Source organism: Fulmarus glacialis, unplaced genomic scaffold (genome assembly GCF_000690835.1).
Source record: "Fulmarus glacialis isolate BGI_N327 unplaced genomic scaffold, ASM69083v1 scaffold2771, whole genome shotgun sequence".
In the NCBI taxonomy this organism is placed as follows: Eukaryota; Metazoa; Chordata; class Aves; order Procellariiformes; family Procellariidae; genus Fulmarus; species Fulmarus glacialis.
The window spans coordinates 369-13430 of NW_009193202.1; the positions used below are offsets into that span (position 1 = coordinate 369).

At 44.6% G+C, this 13062-nt stretch overlaps 1 protein-coding gene across 1 annotated transcript; it reads left to right on the plus strand.

Moving 5' to 3' along the window:
- The first annotated feature begins 1188 nt into the window (after positions 1-1188).
- FAM83A (family with sequence similarity 83, member A) lies at positions 1189-12052 on the plus strand. The gene is made up of 4 exons (XM_009587344.1): positions 1189-1764; positions 4686-4853; positions 6391-6515; positions 11527-12052. The coding sequence occupies exons 1-4, from the start codon at positions 1189-1191 to the stop codon at positions 12050-12052; spliced, it is 1395 nt and encodes a 464-aa protein (XP_009585639.1).
- The last annotated feature ends 1010 nt before the right edge of the window (positions 12053-13062 follow it).

A 13062-nucleotide genomic window follows, 5' to 3' on the forward strand; every position in this document is an offset into this window, starting at 1 on the left:
GGCAGGACCCTTTCCCTGCTCAGATGTGCCTTCAGGAGCCCGCACCCCTGTGCAAGAGCCCAGACTGGTGTGTCCCCTTGATCCTGCGCTCCCCTCTGGAGCCATGGCACACCAGTTTATGGATGCAGAACTATGCAGGGCGAGGGCAAACTCAACCTGTGTGAGAAAACTGTGTCACACGTGCCTCTGCGTAAAAGCATGCACCCAGGTATTTATGGCATACCTCAGGCAGGGTGCCTTCCCACCCTGCCTCTCCTCGCCCCCGCACAGTCATACCAGTCAGCCTGGCTCCCCGGAGGCACTGTGCCTCTCACCCCGCTGCGAACCTGCGCCTCCATTCTGCTAATGACACAGCAGGCGAGCTGCCACGGGGACAACGTGACTCCAGAAGCTGCAGCCTGGAAAAAAAAAAAGTAACCAACCAAACAGCCCTAAATGTGCACAATCAAGTGATGAGTGTTTGTATTTCTGATGCTTTGAGGCCAGCTCACAACCCTCCCTCCACATAATATTCAGGATGTTTGGGAAGGGGTATTTTTCTTTTAATAGGATGGCATAGTCACAAAGCTTTAAAGAAATAAGTGAGTGAATCGTCCATGGTAATAGCAACATAATACGAAAGGGGCACAGAGACGACGTTCAAGTCTATTTTTAAGACTGCCTGGCAGCATGTAGGTGCAGACAAGAGTCCGTGATCCTTTCTGCTGTTCTGAAGCTATGGACATGGCTGATGTCTCTGTCCCAGTTCAACGTCAGAGTTGTTTTTGCTTCCTAACGAATACTACGGGAAGACAGAGAAGCCTCAAGCTGTTTTGAAGATTGTGCAACGATGCTTGGGAGCCTACCTGCTTTTGCTTGAGTGCTTTCCTTGCTCACATTTCACAGGATGCGACAGGAAGGGAAATACAACCAAATCGGACGGCCCTGGTAATTGGACTCGAATCCTTCGTATGCCCTGGGGGTGAGGTGGGTGCCTCTCAGATAAGCAATCTAATCAACTTTGCACTTGTGTCCCATCTGGAAACAGATTGTTGCCGAAGTACACCACCACCTGAGAAGCAAGCTTCGGGTTTTTTTTGAAGATAATTGTACCAGCAAAATCAGGGAGTGTGAATTTGCCTGAGGTAATAAGATCTCTTTATTTTTATTCATAGTTAATTCGTTCAGCCGAGGCGATTTCACGCCAGAATGCAGTCTCCAAACAAGAAGGACGATTGCACTGCCTGCGCCGCACATATGCATGGTGCCTGCCCGGCAGATCGACTGCTGCGACAAAGAGCCATGAGCCACTCCAGACACATGGGCAAGATAAGGAAAAGGCTGGAGGATATCAAGAACCAGTCCCCGAAGTTGACAAAAGCAGATTTCAGCCACAATGAAAGCATAAGGTTGGCCACCGACGCCTTCCTGGACGGTGGGACAGACTCTTACCTCAAAACTTTAAGCAAAGAGGGCGAGGTGGATTTCCTCTCCTCGGTGGAAGCTCAGTACATCAAGGATAATGCCAGGGAGTCCTATTATGCACAGGAGTCCCTGGCCACCGACGGGGTGGCTGCGACAAAGCAGAACGATGCCGGGTCGCTCCCTTCAGGGACCTACTTCCCCACCATTTCTGACAGCAGTGAGCCAGCTCTGCTGCACACATGGATTACAGCGGAGAAGCCCTATTTAAAGGAAAAATCCACTGCCACTGTGTATTTCCAAACAGAGAAGAACAGCAACATTAGAGATATCATACGCCGGTACATCAACAAGACCACTCAGGTATGGGGAGAGAATTGCTGTTCCCTCTGCACTCGGTTGTCTTCCTGCTCTTAAAAAGATCAGGTAAACATGGTGTTTGATCCAAGCCAGCCTTGTGCGTTGCAGTGTAGCTTTGCCCTAGAAAGTGGCTGTAAAGAGCCTGTTGTTGAACACAGGCAGTGCTTTTTTTTTTTTTTTTGTACTCACACCAACACCTTTTTATGTTGGTGACTTAAAAAAAAAGGTATTCCCTCTTCTTTTAAACTCCCCTTTGCTCTCCTTTGGCAGAGCAAATGTGCCATAGAAAGGGCAGCTGGGCTCTATCCCTTCTTGTGTATCACCAGCAGGATGGTTTGCTCCATTCAGACCACTGCACCGGTAATGAGAATTAAGCTAAAGCGAGCTCTGAGCCATTAGCAATTGTTTTAGGGGATTCATGGGAGATGTGAGTGAAGGAGAACCCGGAGGACGGCATATGTGTCGTGGTGTGCTAGCAGCCATCCCCAGAGGAAGGAAATTATTCAGAAAAAAGACCTTTTATCCCTGATACATTGTCAGTGTCGCTAAGAATGCCACATGGGCTTCGTACAGGGACTCTGCAGCATAACTTGGCATGTGGGAAAGGTGCAGATGACGCCCCTGACAACAGACAAGTGACAGAGGGGCCACAGGGAGCTGCCAGCCGCAAGCCAGGCTGCCCATGCACTGGGAAACCAGAAGCTGAGCAGCTGGAGGGTGACAAAAAGTCTCTGTCATGTGTGTTCAGGCAGCTCTCCTGTTTTCCTGGAAAAAAAATATTTGACATTTCAGGGCTATGTTTACCATCATCCAGGAGTTTTCCCCTTGTATAAACTTGAGACGCCACTAGCATTTTCACAGGGGAACAGCCAGGAACAAAACCATGCTGTAGTGCCTGCTGTCCGGCACAGGCTGCGAAGCCCGCTGGAGTTAGACTTTCACTTTATTATTCTCAGGCAAGGGCAAGTGCTGGGTCTGATAACGCTGAGTGTAATGGCAGGGGAGAAGAATCCCCGTTGGCAACTGCCCTGTCAAAGGCTGCAAGTGGTCAGCACATGAGGGGAATTATAGATCAGTCATTTTAGGTTGGCGGCATCAGAAAGATACAGTAACAGAAGAAATGTCTCTGGAATAATAAAATAAGCATCAGGTAAAGTATCAACCCAGGCCAATTTTCTGTCCCAAGAGGAGAAAACTTGTAGGGGAAAAAGAGGGAAAAGTAATATAAATCCATGGTTCACATGACCTTCTTAACTGTCTAATTTACATTACAAGAGGGTGCTGGAACAACACTTACTCACAGTGTAAATTTGGCAACTGCTTTTTGAGTACAGTTTTTCAATGGCAGTATTCATTAATTAGTATCTGATAAGGGTCTATCCTGGATAGCCTAGTGTTTGATATATCCATTAACGACTTAAACAACGGAATAAAGACTGTGTTTGTGGATGACATCAAACTGCAAAGGATTGGCGAGTAGTACTATAATCTTAGCACATTTGTGGAATGGTCACGAATCATAAAATTAAATTCAGGCAAAAGAAGCAAGAAGTACTGCAAGTAAGAGAGGAAAGTCAGGTGCAGAAATACAAATTGGGAACAGCTGGTGAAAAAGCAGTACTAGAGAGAGTGGTCTGGAGCTACTGGATGCGGTATTGTGCCGTTTGAAAAGACAAGGTGAGTTAACAGTAAGTGTGGATGTGAGATATTGGACATAATTGTGCCACTTACCTAGCACTGGCAAGGCCCTTTCTGAAGCACTGTGCTTTGGCAGCAGAAGCAAGGTGTGGGATCCTTGCTGCTCTGCGAATAATCTGGCTTGCCTGAACAGGGTGCTGGCTGCACAGGACGTGCTTGGTCTTGTAGGATTTCCTCGTGGGGGTGAAGGGAATAAGCTTGCTGGCAGGTGTGGGCACAGGCTTTGGAGTAAGATTCAGTGCAAGCTGGAAGCAATTAGTAACACAGATCTGCAGAGATACTGTGAAGTTTGTTTTGATTGAAGATGGTATCTTGTGAATGCAATTATCAAGGGTTCCCTTTCTAGTGCATACAGAAATAGGCACCTTCTGAAGATAAGTCAGGTATTAGCTGGACTGAATTGCCCTAGGGAGATGACCCTTCCCATGGACAACAGCAGACGTCAACGAAAACCAGCACCTTCATGAGGCTGTGCCCAACGCTGAGCATAGGGGCTAGAGTATGGAAGTGGGTTTATATCACATTTACTGTTCCCTCGATCCACGCTGGCTGGAGGCTGTGCATTTAAGTACCTGTTGGGGCTTTTATGGCCAGTCATGAGACTTTTACACACTGTCCTGCCAATTGTGACTTCGGAAGCATGGATGTATGGTTAAAATGAAACAATTAGTTTATAAATCATTATAAAAAACAAAAAAAGATGGAGCTGTTGCAGTCTGTCGCTCCATCACCAACGACAGAGTGAGGATATAAAGCCAGGACCGTTCCAGGTGTAAGTTGTAACAGAGAAAGTATCATCCAGTGATTCTTGCATGTGACTTATGAAAGCTAGTCAGCTGTTTGGCAAGGGCCGTGGTCTCTTATTTTAGCTGCATCCTTATTATTCTCCGATTAGCACTTCAATATATTTCCTAGTGCTGAAATGTCACCCACAAATTCATGGGTCATCTTGTATTTTATGATTAAAAGAGCTTAACTGAAGTGCGTATGTTGTGTGTTATATTGGCTTTATATGAACAATAAAACAATGACGCAACATGTCTCATCGATTTACTGATTCAGGCACTTAGGGAGAAAACCAGAAGAAATATTCACATATATCTCCGAAGATTTGCGTTTGCTGGAATTTTTTTTTTTTCCTAAATAAACTACATTTCAGTGGCCTCACAGGCAACCTTAAGTTATGTAAATTGACTCTGCTAATGCCTCTGCTTTTTCCCCCCTAGGTGCTAGCTATTGTCATGGATGTGTTCACAGACACTGAGATTCTTTGTGACCTCCTGGAGGCAGCTAACAAGCGCATGGTGTTTGTCTACCTGTTGCTCGACCATGGCAATATAAATCTTTTCTCGGAGATGTGCGACAAGTTGCAAATTGCTGAGGATCTCTTCAAGGTACTGTGGGTCTGTGAAGCTCTTAGGCTCAGATTCATCTGCCTAACTTTAGGCACTCTGAGCTAGAAGCATGGTTATGCTAGGGTCAGTCCACCTTGTAATTAAAAGAGAGCAAGAGATTTCCAGAGGTAGCATTAGCACACCTAATTCCCCTCTGAAGATGCCTACATTTTTCCATGGATGTTACAGGAAGTTAAAGCATTTCCATTAGGTCCTTAGGTGAAACTAGTCTGGGCCCTGAAGTCTTAAAGCAGAGCTTAAGTCCCTTAGTAGACTTAGTCCCTTAGTCTAACGTAAGCATTACAACTGCTTCTGTTCAGTAACTCTGCAGCAGCTGTGGTCTGGCAGCGACGGGTAGCGGGCACACAAAACTCTTTTGCATGGCAATACCATGGTTGCACTAGGTGGTTTCTGATGAAACATGTTGTTAAAGCTCTGTTTTAAAGATAATGCCTCAAATTTAGCTGGCTGTTAGCTTAGTCCACATTCATGTCTGCCAGAGTGAACTGATCTTAAAAATAACCTCCTAGGGACCATTTCAGTTGTTGCCTGAGATGCTGTAGGGCACCTGTGGCATCTTCGTGGCGATGGCTGATACCGCAGAGGCAGCAGCCGTCTGGAACGGCAGCTGGAGGGCGGGCAGGAGACCTGAGGGCATCTTACGGGCACCAGACACCAGCGTTTCAACAGCTGAATACCAACCCAAATTTATAAAGAAACAGAAATTAATAAAATATGCTCATAACAGTGTTTGCACATCTGTAAACCACGACTCCTTAGGAAGAACAATCCTGTGCTATTTATTGTAAGTATTCTGCTACAATACACAGGCTTTGACAACGTGTGAGCCAAATCCTTGGTGCCACTCATTTACTAAGGCCTTGATTCTGCAAAGTGTGTGTATGGACAGCAGAGTCAAGTCTGGGTGCCTGGCCTGCCTTAAACGCGCTTGCTCAGGTACAAGGACGGCACAGAGCATCGCGTGGGTCAGATTGACCTGCTTCTCCACTCACGTGTGTACTTGCATCTGATCCTGCAGGACGGCATTCGTCTGGGCTGTGCTAGAAGAGCAGCATGTATGTCCTTGCAGGCCCAGGTGGACTGGAAGAGCAGAGGTTTTGCCCTGCTGTATTGTGCCATGGCCAACGTAAAAAAAGAGAACTTATGGCTAGAGCAAATTGTTGCTGGGGTGTCAGCAGAGGTAACAGATTGCTCGCAGCTATGGTCACATCTCATACTCATTTCGGTAGGGGTAGCACCAGTTATTGTTACACAGCACAGCTCCATCTGCATGAATTTCCATGCAGGTTTATATCCCCATTGAAATAAGTAATCCCGTGGCAGGTGAGAGAGCTTGGCTAGGTTTCCTCTAGCCCCAAACCTTCAAATTTAACCTTGGAGAGTCCATGAAGAAATCATAACAGACATTGGGAGAGTGAAAAGCTAAAGGCATTGGGGGAAAGGGCCCTTTCCTTCTGATTTTTAAGTTAAAAAAAAGGGAATTCACTCTGTTCTTTTTTTTTTTTTTTCTTTACAGAATATTTCAGTCCGCAGTGTTACTGGAGAGGTTTACTGTGCCAAATCAGGCAGGAAATTTTCAGGACAAATACAAGAAAAATTTCTTATCTCTGACTGGAGATACGTGCTCTCTGGATCTTACAGGTGAGATAAGCCATTGCAGTTCATGTCTAGGTGCTCTTCTATGATTTTTAATATTCACAAAAAAGTGCCATAGAAATTTTTGTACAGGTGAGAAGTTTTTTTGAACAAAAACCCTCATGTTTTCAAATATGTGCCATTTGTCAATAATCCATTTAACTTGCTTTAAAGCTGATGTTAGTTCTTTATGGAGCGTGGTATTTAATTTAAATGTTCAGAAACTAACGTAAACAACTTTGCCTGTGCAGCCCTGGAGCAGAACTAGAAATATGTGTAGCTTAATATTATGCTTTCCTCATTGTTTGGGTCCTCAGATGCTGTGATCATGAGCACGATACATTTCCGTCTCCCTCGGGATCCCTTAATGTAGCATATGTCACTCAGCTTATCTGAGGATTTGTTCTCCATATGACAAGTTTAGTGATTAAAGGGAAAACAATTTTTTTCTTGTGTTTCATTAACAGGTAGGCAGTATGTGTCTATGCGACTGTTGTACCTTCCCTGATTTTTTTCCTTTTTTTTTTCTGTGAGCTTAGTCTGTAACTGTCCGCTTTTGTGCTGCTATAATTATTTCAGGTAGAGGATGTAGCATCTCAACAACTGTGTTTTTGATTAAGATCCAAGATCCTCATGTCAGGGAGTTTCAGAGACTCTGAGCTTGCATCAAATAAAGTTCCTACGCCTCATGGCTACATAGATAAGCTTCACAAATAACCGAAGTGTATCCTAGAAATCCAGATACAAAAAGACGAGAGAAAAAAATTACAGAGGTGATTATTTAATTAAAAGGATGAGATTGTTTTTCTTAATCCCAGTTTATGATTTGGAGGCTTAAATGCCTCTAGTCCGATCAAACTGTGCCACCAGGAAGATTACATAACCATAGTAAGGAAGGTAAAGGTGGATGCGTGGGGTTAGCACAGGCTGCCGGGGCTCAGCTGTCCACAGAGGCCGGCATCCAGTTTTCATTCAGTTTCCAGATAAACCATCAGACAAAAATGAGTGAACACTCAGAGTGGGGTTTTTTTTATTGGCCGCGCTATAGTTTTCTTGTTCTTTCACGGTTTTTTTTAATCCCTCCCCAAAGGTGTGTAGAAATGGAACAGCAGATTTATAGAGAGAGTAGAAGTGAAGGATGAGTGGGAGAAGAGGGACAGAACAAGATCTGTTTTCTTTAGCAAGGAAGCTTCCTTTTGGCTTCTCTTTTCAATCCTAAAAAAATAGAAAAACCCTTGAAGTCCTGTGCGGAGTCACTTCTGTCATTCTCTAGTGCTGTTGCAATATCTTCTAACCTCAAGAGCCTTGTCAAACTACATAATCCCCTATCCAGCAAGGAAGCAGAGAGGGTGGTGAGGAACAAATCTATACAGTATTTAATTTCAGCATGCTCAGCACCAGTTTGCAGATTCACATGGGTTACAGCTGGCTATCAGTACGTGGCATTTCTGTAGGCTTGCTAGCTCTCGCTTTATTAATCTGAAAGTTTTCTGTTATCCCTAAACCTTATCCACCAACCTCTGCAGGTATAAACAGGAATGATTTTGAGTAAAGCAGACTCAAACTCTTCTGCAATGCATTTGTTGGAAATCAAATTGGAATAGATCTTAAAACTAACACAACAGCAAATTTCACCTAAGTGCTTGTGCTCTGCATGACTTTGTAATAGCGGTTGGGGGAAAAGGCTGAGGAAATAAAATAACCCTTCAGGACATACTGCTCTAAAAGGGACCCTGGCTCACTGCTTCTAGCCAAAGTGTTTGGGGACAAAATATATTTGCCTAATGGACAACAAGAGGACTGAAGCTGGCAACTAGTTAGAGGCAAAGGAACCACCACTGAGTCTGTGGCATCTCCTGCTCTGGAGTGGTTTTTAAAACCATGTTAAAAAGCCATTGCTTGGGTCAGTGTGGATAAGTGTGGTCCTGCCTGCCACACAGGGCAGGCTGGAGATGAGAAGCTTCTGAAGGCTGTTCCAGCCATGTGTCTGCACAAGTGCAGGCATGAGTAAGTGTTTTAAGTTACAGTTTTCCTCTCAATTTTTATTGCCAATGTCTATGGTGTGGGATTCGGATGCAGTATTTTGTTTTGCTGTCTCTGTGTTATGCTACTCCGTCCTATGATAACTGTATTATTCCTTTTTTTTTTTAAATTAATTTGAAGTTAGATAGTGCACGGACTCGGTGCTCCTAAAGAAGGCAAAATGAAAACAGCAGAAAGCATAGACCTTGATCCTTAGGGGCAGCTGAATACCTCCCCGGCTGCCACTCTGAAAGCCATCAGCCTCTTCAGAGTCAGTATCCAACACCTAACACTGGGATGCTTTGCCGAGAGCATTGGTTCAGGTGGTGCCAGTTTCTCATGCAGAGGTTATCCCACCAGCAGGCAACACTAGCACGTAGGTTAATTCAAACCTGCGCTCAGCTGAAAAACCCAGTCCTTCCGTTTCAGATTAAATGCGTGTAACGCTGCATGTTACTGTAGCACAGTAAACACAAGGGATGAGAGCATCCCTAATGAACTGCAGCTGCAGTAATGCAGAGGGTAGACTCAGAAAAAAACAAGTCCAGTGCAAATGAAGATTGGACAGGAGAGGTGGGTTTTGATGCAGACAATCATAGATGAAAGGATGCGGAACAGAACAGGGACAAAGCCCTGCAAAGATGGCTGAGAAGTACCTATTAATGACTGAATTTGTGATACAGCTTTGGCCCCCAGCTAGGCAGTACTTCTTTGTGCTTTCTCTTCTTTCTGATGTGCTTCACTCAAAGAGACCTGGTAGAAGAATGATCCTTCTGGGCAGCTAGTGACAATAACAGACTTCTCTAAGCCTTTCCCAAAAGAGCACTTGGAATTGTAAACTAAGGAGCAAAACAGGGCCTAAAACCTAAACAATGAATTTCCTCTTAGAAGAAGCCAATGAAAACCTGTTAAGTCTTTATGTCAAGTTCTGCTTTGTTCTTCAGCAAAGTGCACAGAGTGTAAATTGCTGTGACTCACTACACGAGGCCCACAAATGTTTGTCTAAAATCACGCAGGTCTCACCTTGTTACTTTACAGCTGACCCATTTGCCATCAGTCCATGGGGAATATTTGGGCTATTAATTGGATCCAACTTTCTCTGCTTGCACAGAAGTTACAGATAAGATCGATGAGCCCCAAATGAGTATCTGTCCGTCAGGTACTCCAGAAAGTTACATGTGGGAGTAAATTATCAAAATTGGGTGCAACAGTTTTTCCTCTGATTATGTTGGGTTTTTAAAAGGCATTTATAAGTGTAATTGATTTTTATTTCTCTCTAAATTTTCTTTTATAAACTAGATCTCTCTCTAGCACATAAAGTATAAACCTGCCACTCCACACCTCAGCCCTTTCATGAGTTTGTAACCTTCAGCGTAGATATCCCAGACTAACTGCGCATGTTTTTGTATTTGTTCCTGGCTTATTATCTCCTTAACAGTTAGACAAAGGACCTGCAAAGGTTTAGAGAGTGCTTCTTAGTGAATAAAGGCAATGTTGAGCTAGCACAGCAGATGTTACCCACGCAGCAGGGAGTTACCTTGCTGTGCTGTTTACCTCAGCTCCCAAGGTTTTGTCCATATTTAGAATGATTTGAACAAAGTGGATGAGAAGTACCTGTATTCTAGTAACTTAGTGTATATTTTCATGTCCAATCATAAAATGTACAGTATATATTGTAGGATTGCCCGGTGGCATTGAACTAGTGATTTCTTCACTCCTCCCCTTGCTCCTGAAGCAACAGTGTAAAACCACTGTATGCCTCAAACCCAGCCCTCTTTAAGAATGCTCCGAACGGGCAGATGTAAATCGTCTGATTTTATTCCCTTAGCATCAGCTCAGGCTGTCAGTCCCACTGAGTTTCACAGGAGTTTTGTCAAAACATGACAAGAACAAGATTTAAAGTGCACACACCTACAGCCAAATCTGGCTCTCAGCAATCCTTGTGCAAAACAGCATAGCTAATAAAGTCACGGAATAACCGGGGCAGAGTTTTGCCAACACAGAATAACCTCGGGTTCAAATCCAACGCTGCTCTGTATCCTCTGCTGCACAGCTCGAGCCCCGGTCAGCTCAGGGAGTAATTACATTTCATTCTCTCAACTATGCTCATTTTATTGATGCCGCTGCTGCTCAGACAAGGCAGCCTGCACAGCACAACCAGGCTGGCTTGTGGTTTTGTAAAAGAGCACAAATTTATGTTTACTAAGTGGATTAGGGAAGCACATAAAAGAAAAATAATTTAAAAGCTATGGGGTATCCTAAGGTGTGTCTCTGGACTACCAGAATGAATACTATTGCAGTGTTTCTCCCTTCAGAGCAAAGTAGCATTTTTATTTTTGGAAAGGCTGTAGGAAATATTTATAATTTCGTTTTCTCTGTAGTGAAGAAAATAAGCATTTTTCAGGTGTGGTGGTTTGTTTTGTGGGAGTGGGATGTGACAGTGAGGTTGGGTTTTTATGTGTTTCTCTTGACCAATGCAGAAAAAGTACGGGAAAATGAAAACAAAGGATGGTTATTTTTCACTAGTCTTTCTAATGAGAGTTACCAGCTGGCACAGCATTCTGCAGGGAAGCTACAATTTATGTGTGTGCAGACAAGACAAGGTAAGACCTTAATTTAAGCATTGTGCGTGGAAGAGAGGTACCCAGAATAGGAGTCTAAACTCCTTTCCATGGAGCAGACACCCAAACCTCGGGTATTGTATCTGACATTTAGTCTTGCAGTGGATCTGGATCACCACTCCCTTTAGGAGGTTGTATAACTTTACAAGGTTTCTTGAAGGTTTTAGAGGCAGCTGCAATAACAAAGCTTGATCGCAGTCAAAGAGCGCTGATGTGAACTGACCTGAAATTCAACTGTGACACCATCTTCATCCTGTGTTTAGACAAGAAGCTTCGGCAGTAAAACGCATTTGCCTTTCGCACCACCCCTGCGGGGATATCCAGTTCCTAATGGCTGACGTTAACGCTAGCCCTTACCTTGTTTCTCCTTCCAGCTTCACATGGTTATGCGGCCAGGTTCACCGCAACCTCCTCTCCAAGTTCACGGGTCAAGTTGTGGAGCTGTTTGATGAAGAGTTCCGACACCTTTACGCACTGTCCAAGCCAGTGAGGGGACCGAAGTCTCCACCGCGCATCATGCCCTTCCTGTTCAGCAAGAGCTGGGCCCCCCAGCGCAGCCTCCCCGACAGCAACGAAAAAACCTCCCGCAGCCTCTCAGCCGCCAGCCCCCACCAGAGCAAGCAAGCCCCAAGAACTCTCATGTTCAGCAGCAACTTAACCCCCACGTCACCTCTCCATAGAGTTAATTCCTTCCACAGCTATGTCTCATTCACACCCCCACCACAACAGAAGGCCGTCCAGGCTAACTACTATCAGCCGCAGTACATGGCCGATAACTCCACAGTTCTGTATAACAACATGAACATTTACAGACCTATAAGAATTAGACAAGAGGAACCAAACAGGACAGGGTTAAGCTCACCCTGGAGATGCCTCCACAAAGCTAACCTGTTTGCATAATAACCACCTTGTTTTGAATTGCAAGTAAATGTAGTGAGGACCTGTTTAGCAATCGCTTGTGTACTGATGAATATAGAAATTCTGTATAATACAAAATGAGGATGATTTCAAGCCTCTTGTTTTGTTTTGCTGCTTATGGATGCTTCCTTTCCCTAATTAAAAAGCCAAGCCTGCTAACATGTAAACCTTGGGTGCATCACGATCCCAGGAAGAACACATCTACATAATGCTGCTCACAGTGCAACACTGGTGTTGCCTATCACCTGTCCTTGGTAGCATATTTGTGTAGCAGTAGATTTAGGTGGGTAACTGGTTTTGATATGGCCAGGCACCTGAAAGTGGTAAGTCACAGTTTATTCCTATGCGTTTTATGCACTTGTGTAAGGAGACTGAAGGCTGCTATTTACGTGCCAAACCGAGGCGATGCTGGCAGCAGCAGTCTACCTTTGTGCTGTCATTGCACCTTAATCTTGATTTAGGAGGACTCCTTTAGGGCTGATGGGGAAGCACAGTTTCCGCCATCGCGCTGTCTCCGAGCTGACTGCTTGAGGTGCACGGCAAGGACATCTGTTCGCAACGTTTCTAGGAGGGGGCCTGCGAACCGTGACATGGACTGAGACCAACAATTCGGGTTACAGAGGACATCTTGCAGCCGCCTTACGCTCACTTCCACTCATTAGCAACATGGGTGTGTTCCAGCACAGGTTGTAACAAACCTCCAGTCCCACCAGCTCAGAGCAATTTTCCTTGTTGCAGAGCAGCTGCGTAGATTCCGACTGGAAAATGAAGCTGAATAAAGAAGCAAAGTCCTACTAGTAACTCAGCAGGACTGAGTTCCAATTCGTTTAATAGCACATGGATCTTAGAAATCCTCTCAGTGGTCATTTGATTGAACGTTAAGTTAGAGATAACGATGCTTTATTTCAGAGTTCTTCAAGGTTTCTAATTTTTAGAGAGAAACTGGGTATCTGTAGTGCCCATTGAATACAGAGGGAGTTACAGAGGTTCAG

Coding starts and splice junctions, on each gene's coding strand:
- FAM83A (XM_009587344.1), top strand. CDS start 1,189: ATGCAGTCTCCAAACAAGAAGGACGATTGCACTGCCTGCGCCGCACAT. Junction 1,765..4,685: donor ACATCAACAAGACCACTCAG/GTATGGGGAGAG, acceptor TTTCCCCCCTAG/GTGCTAGCTATTGTCATGGA. Junction 6,516..11,526: donor GTGCTCTCTGGATCTTACAG/GTGAGATAAGCC, acceptor TTCTCCTTCCAG/CTTCACATGGTTATGCGGCC.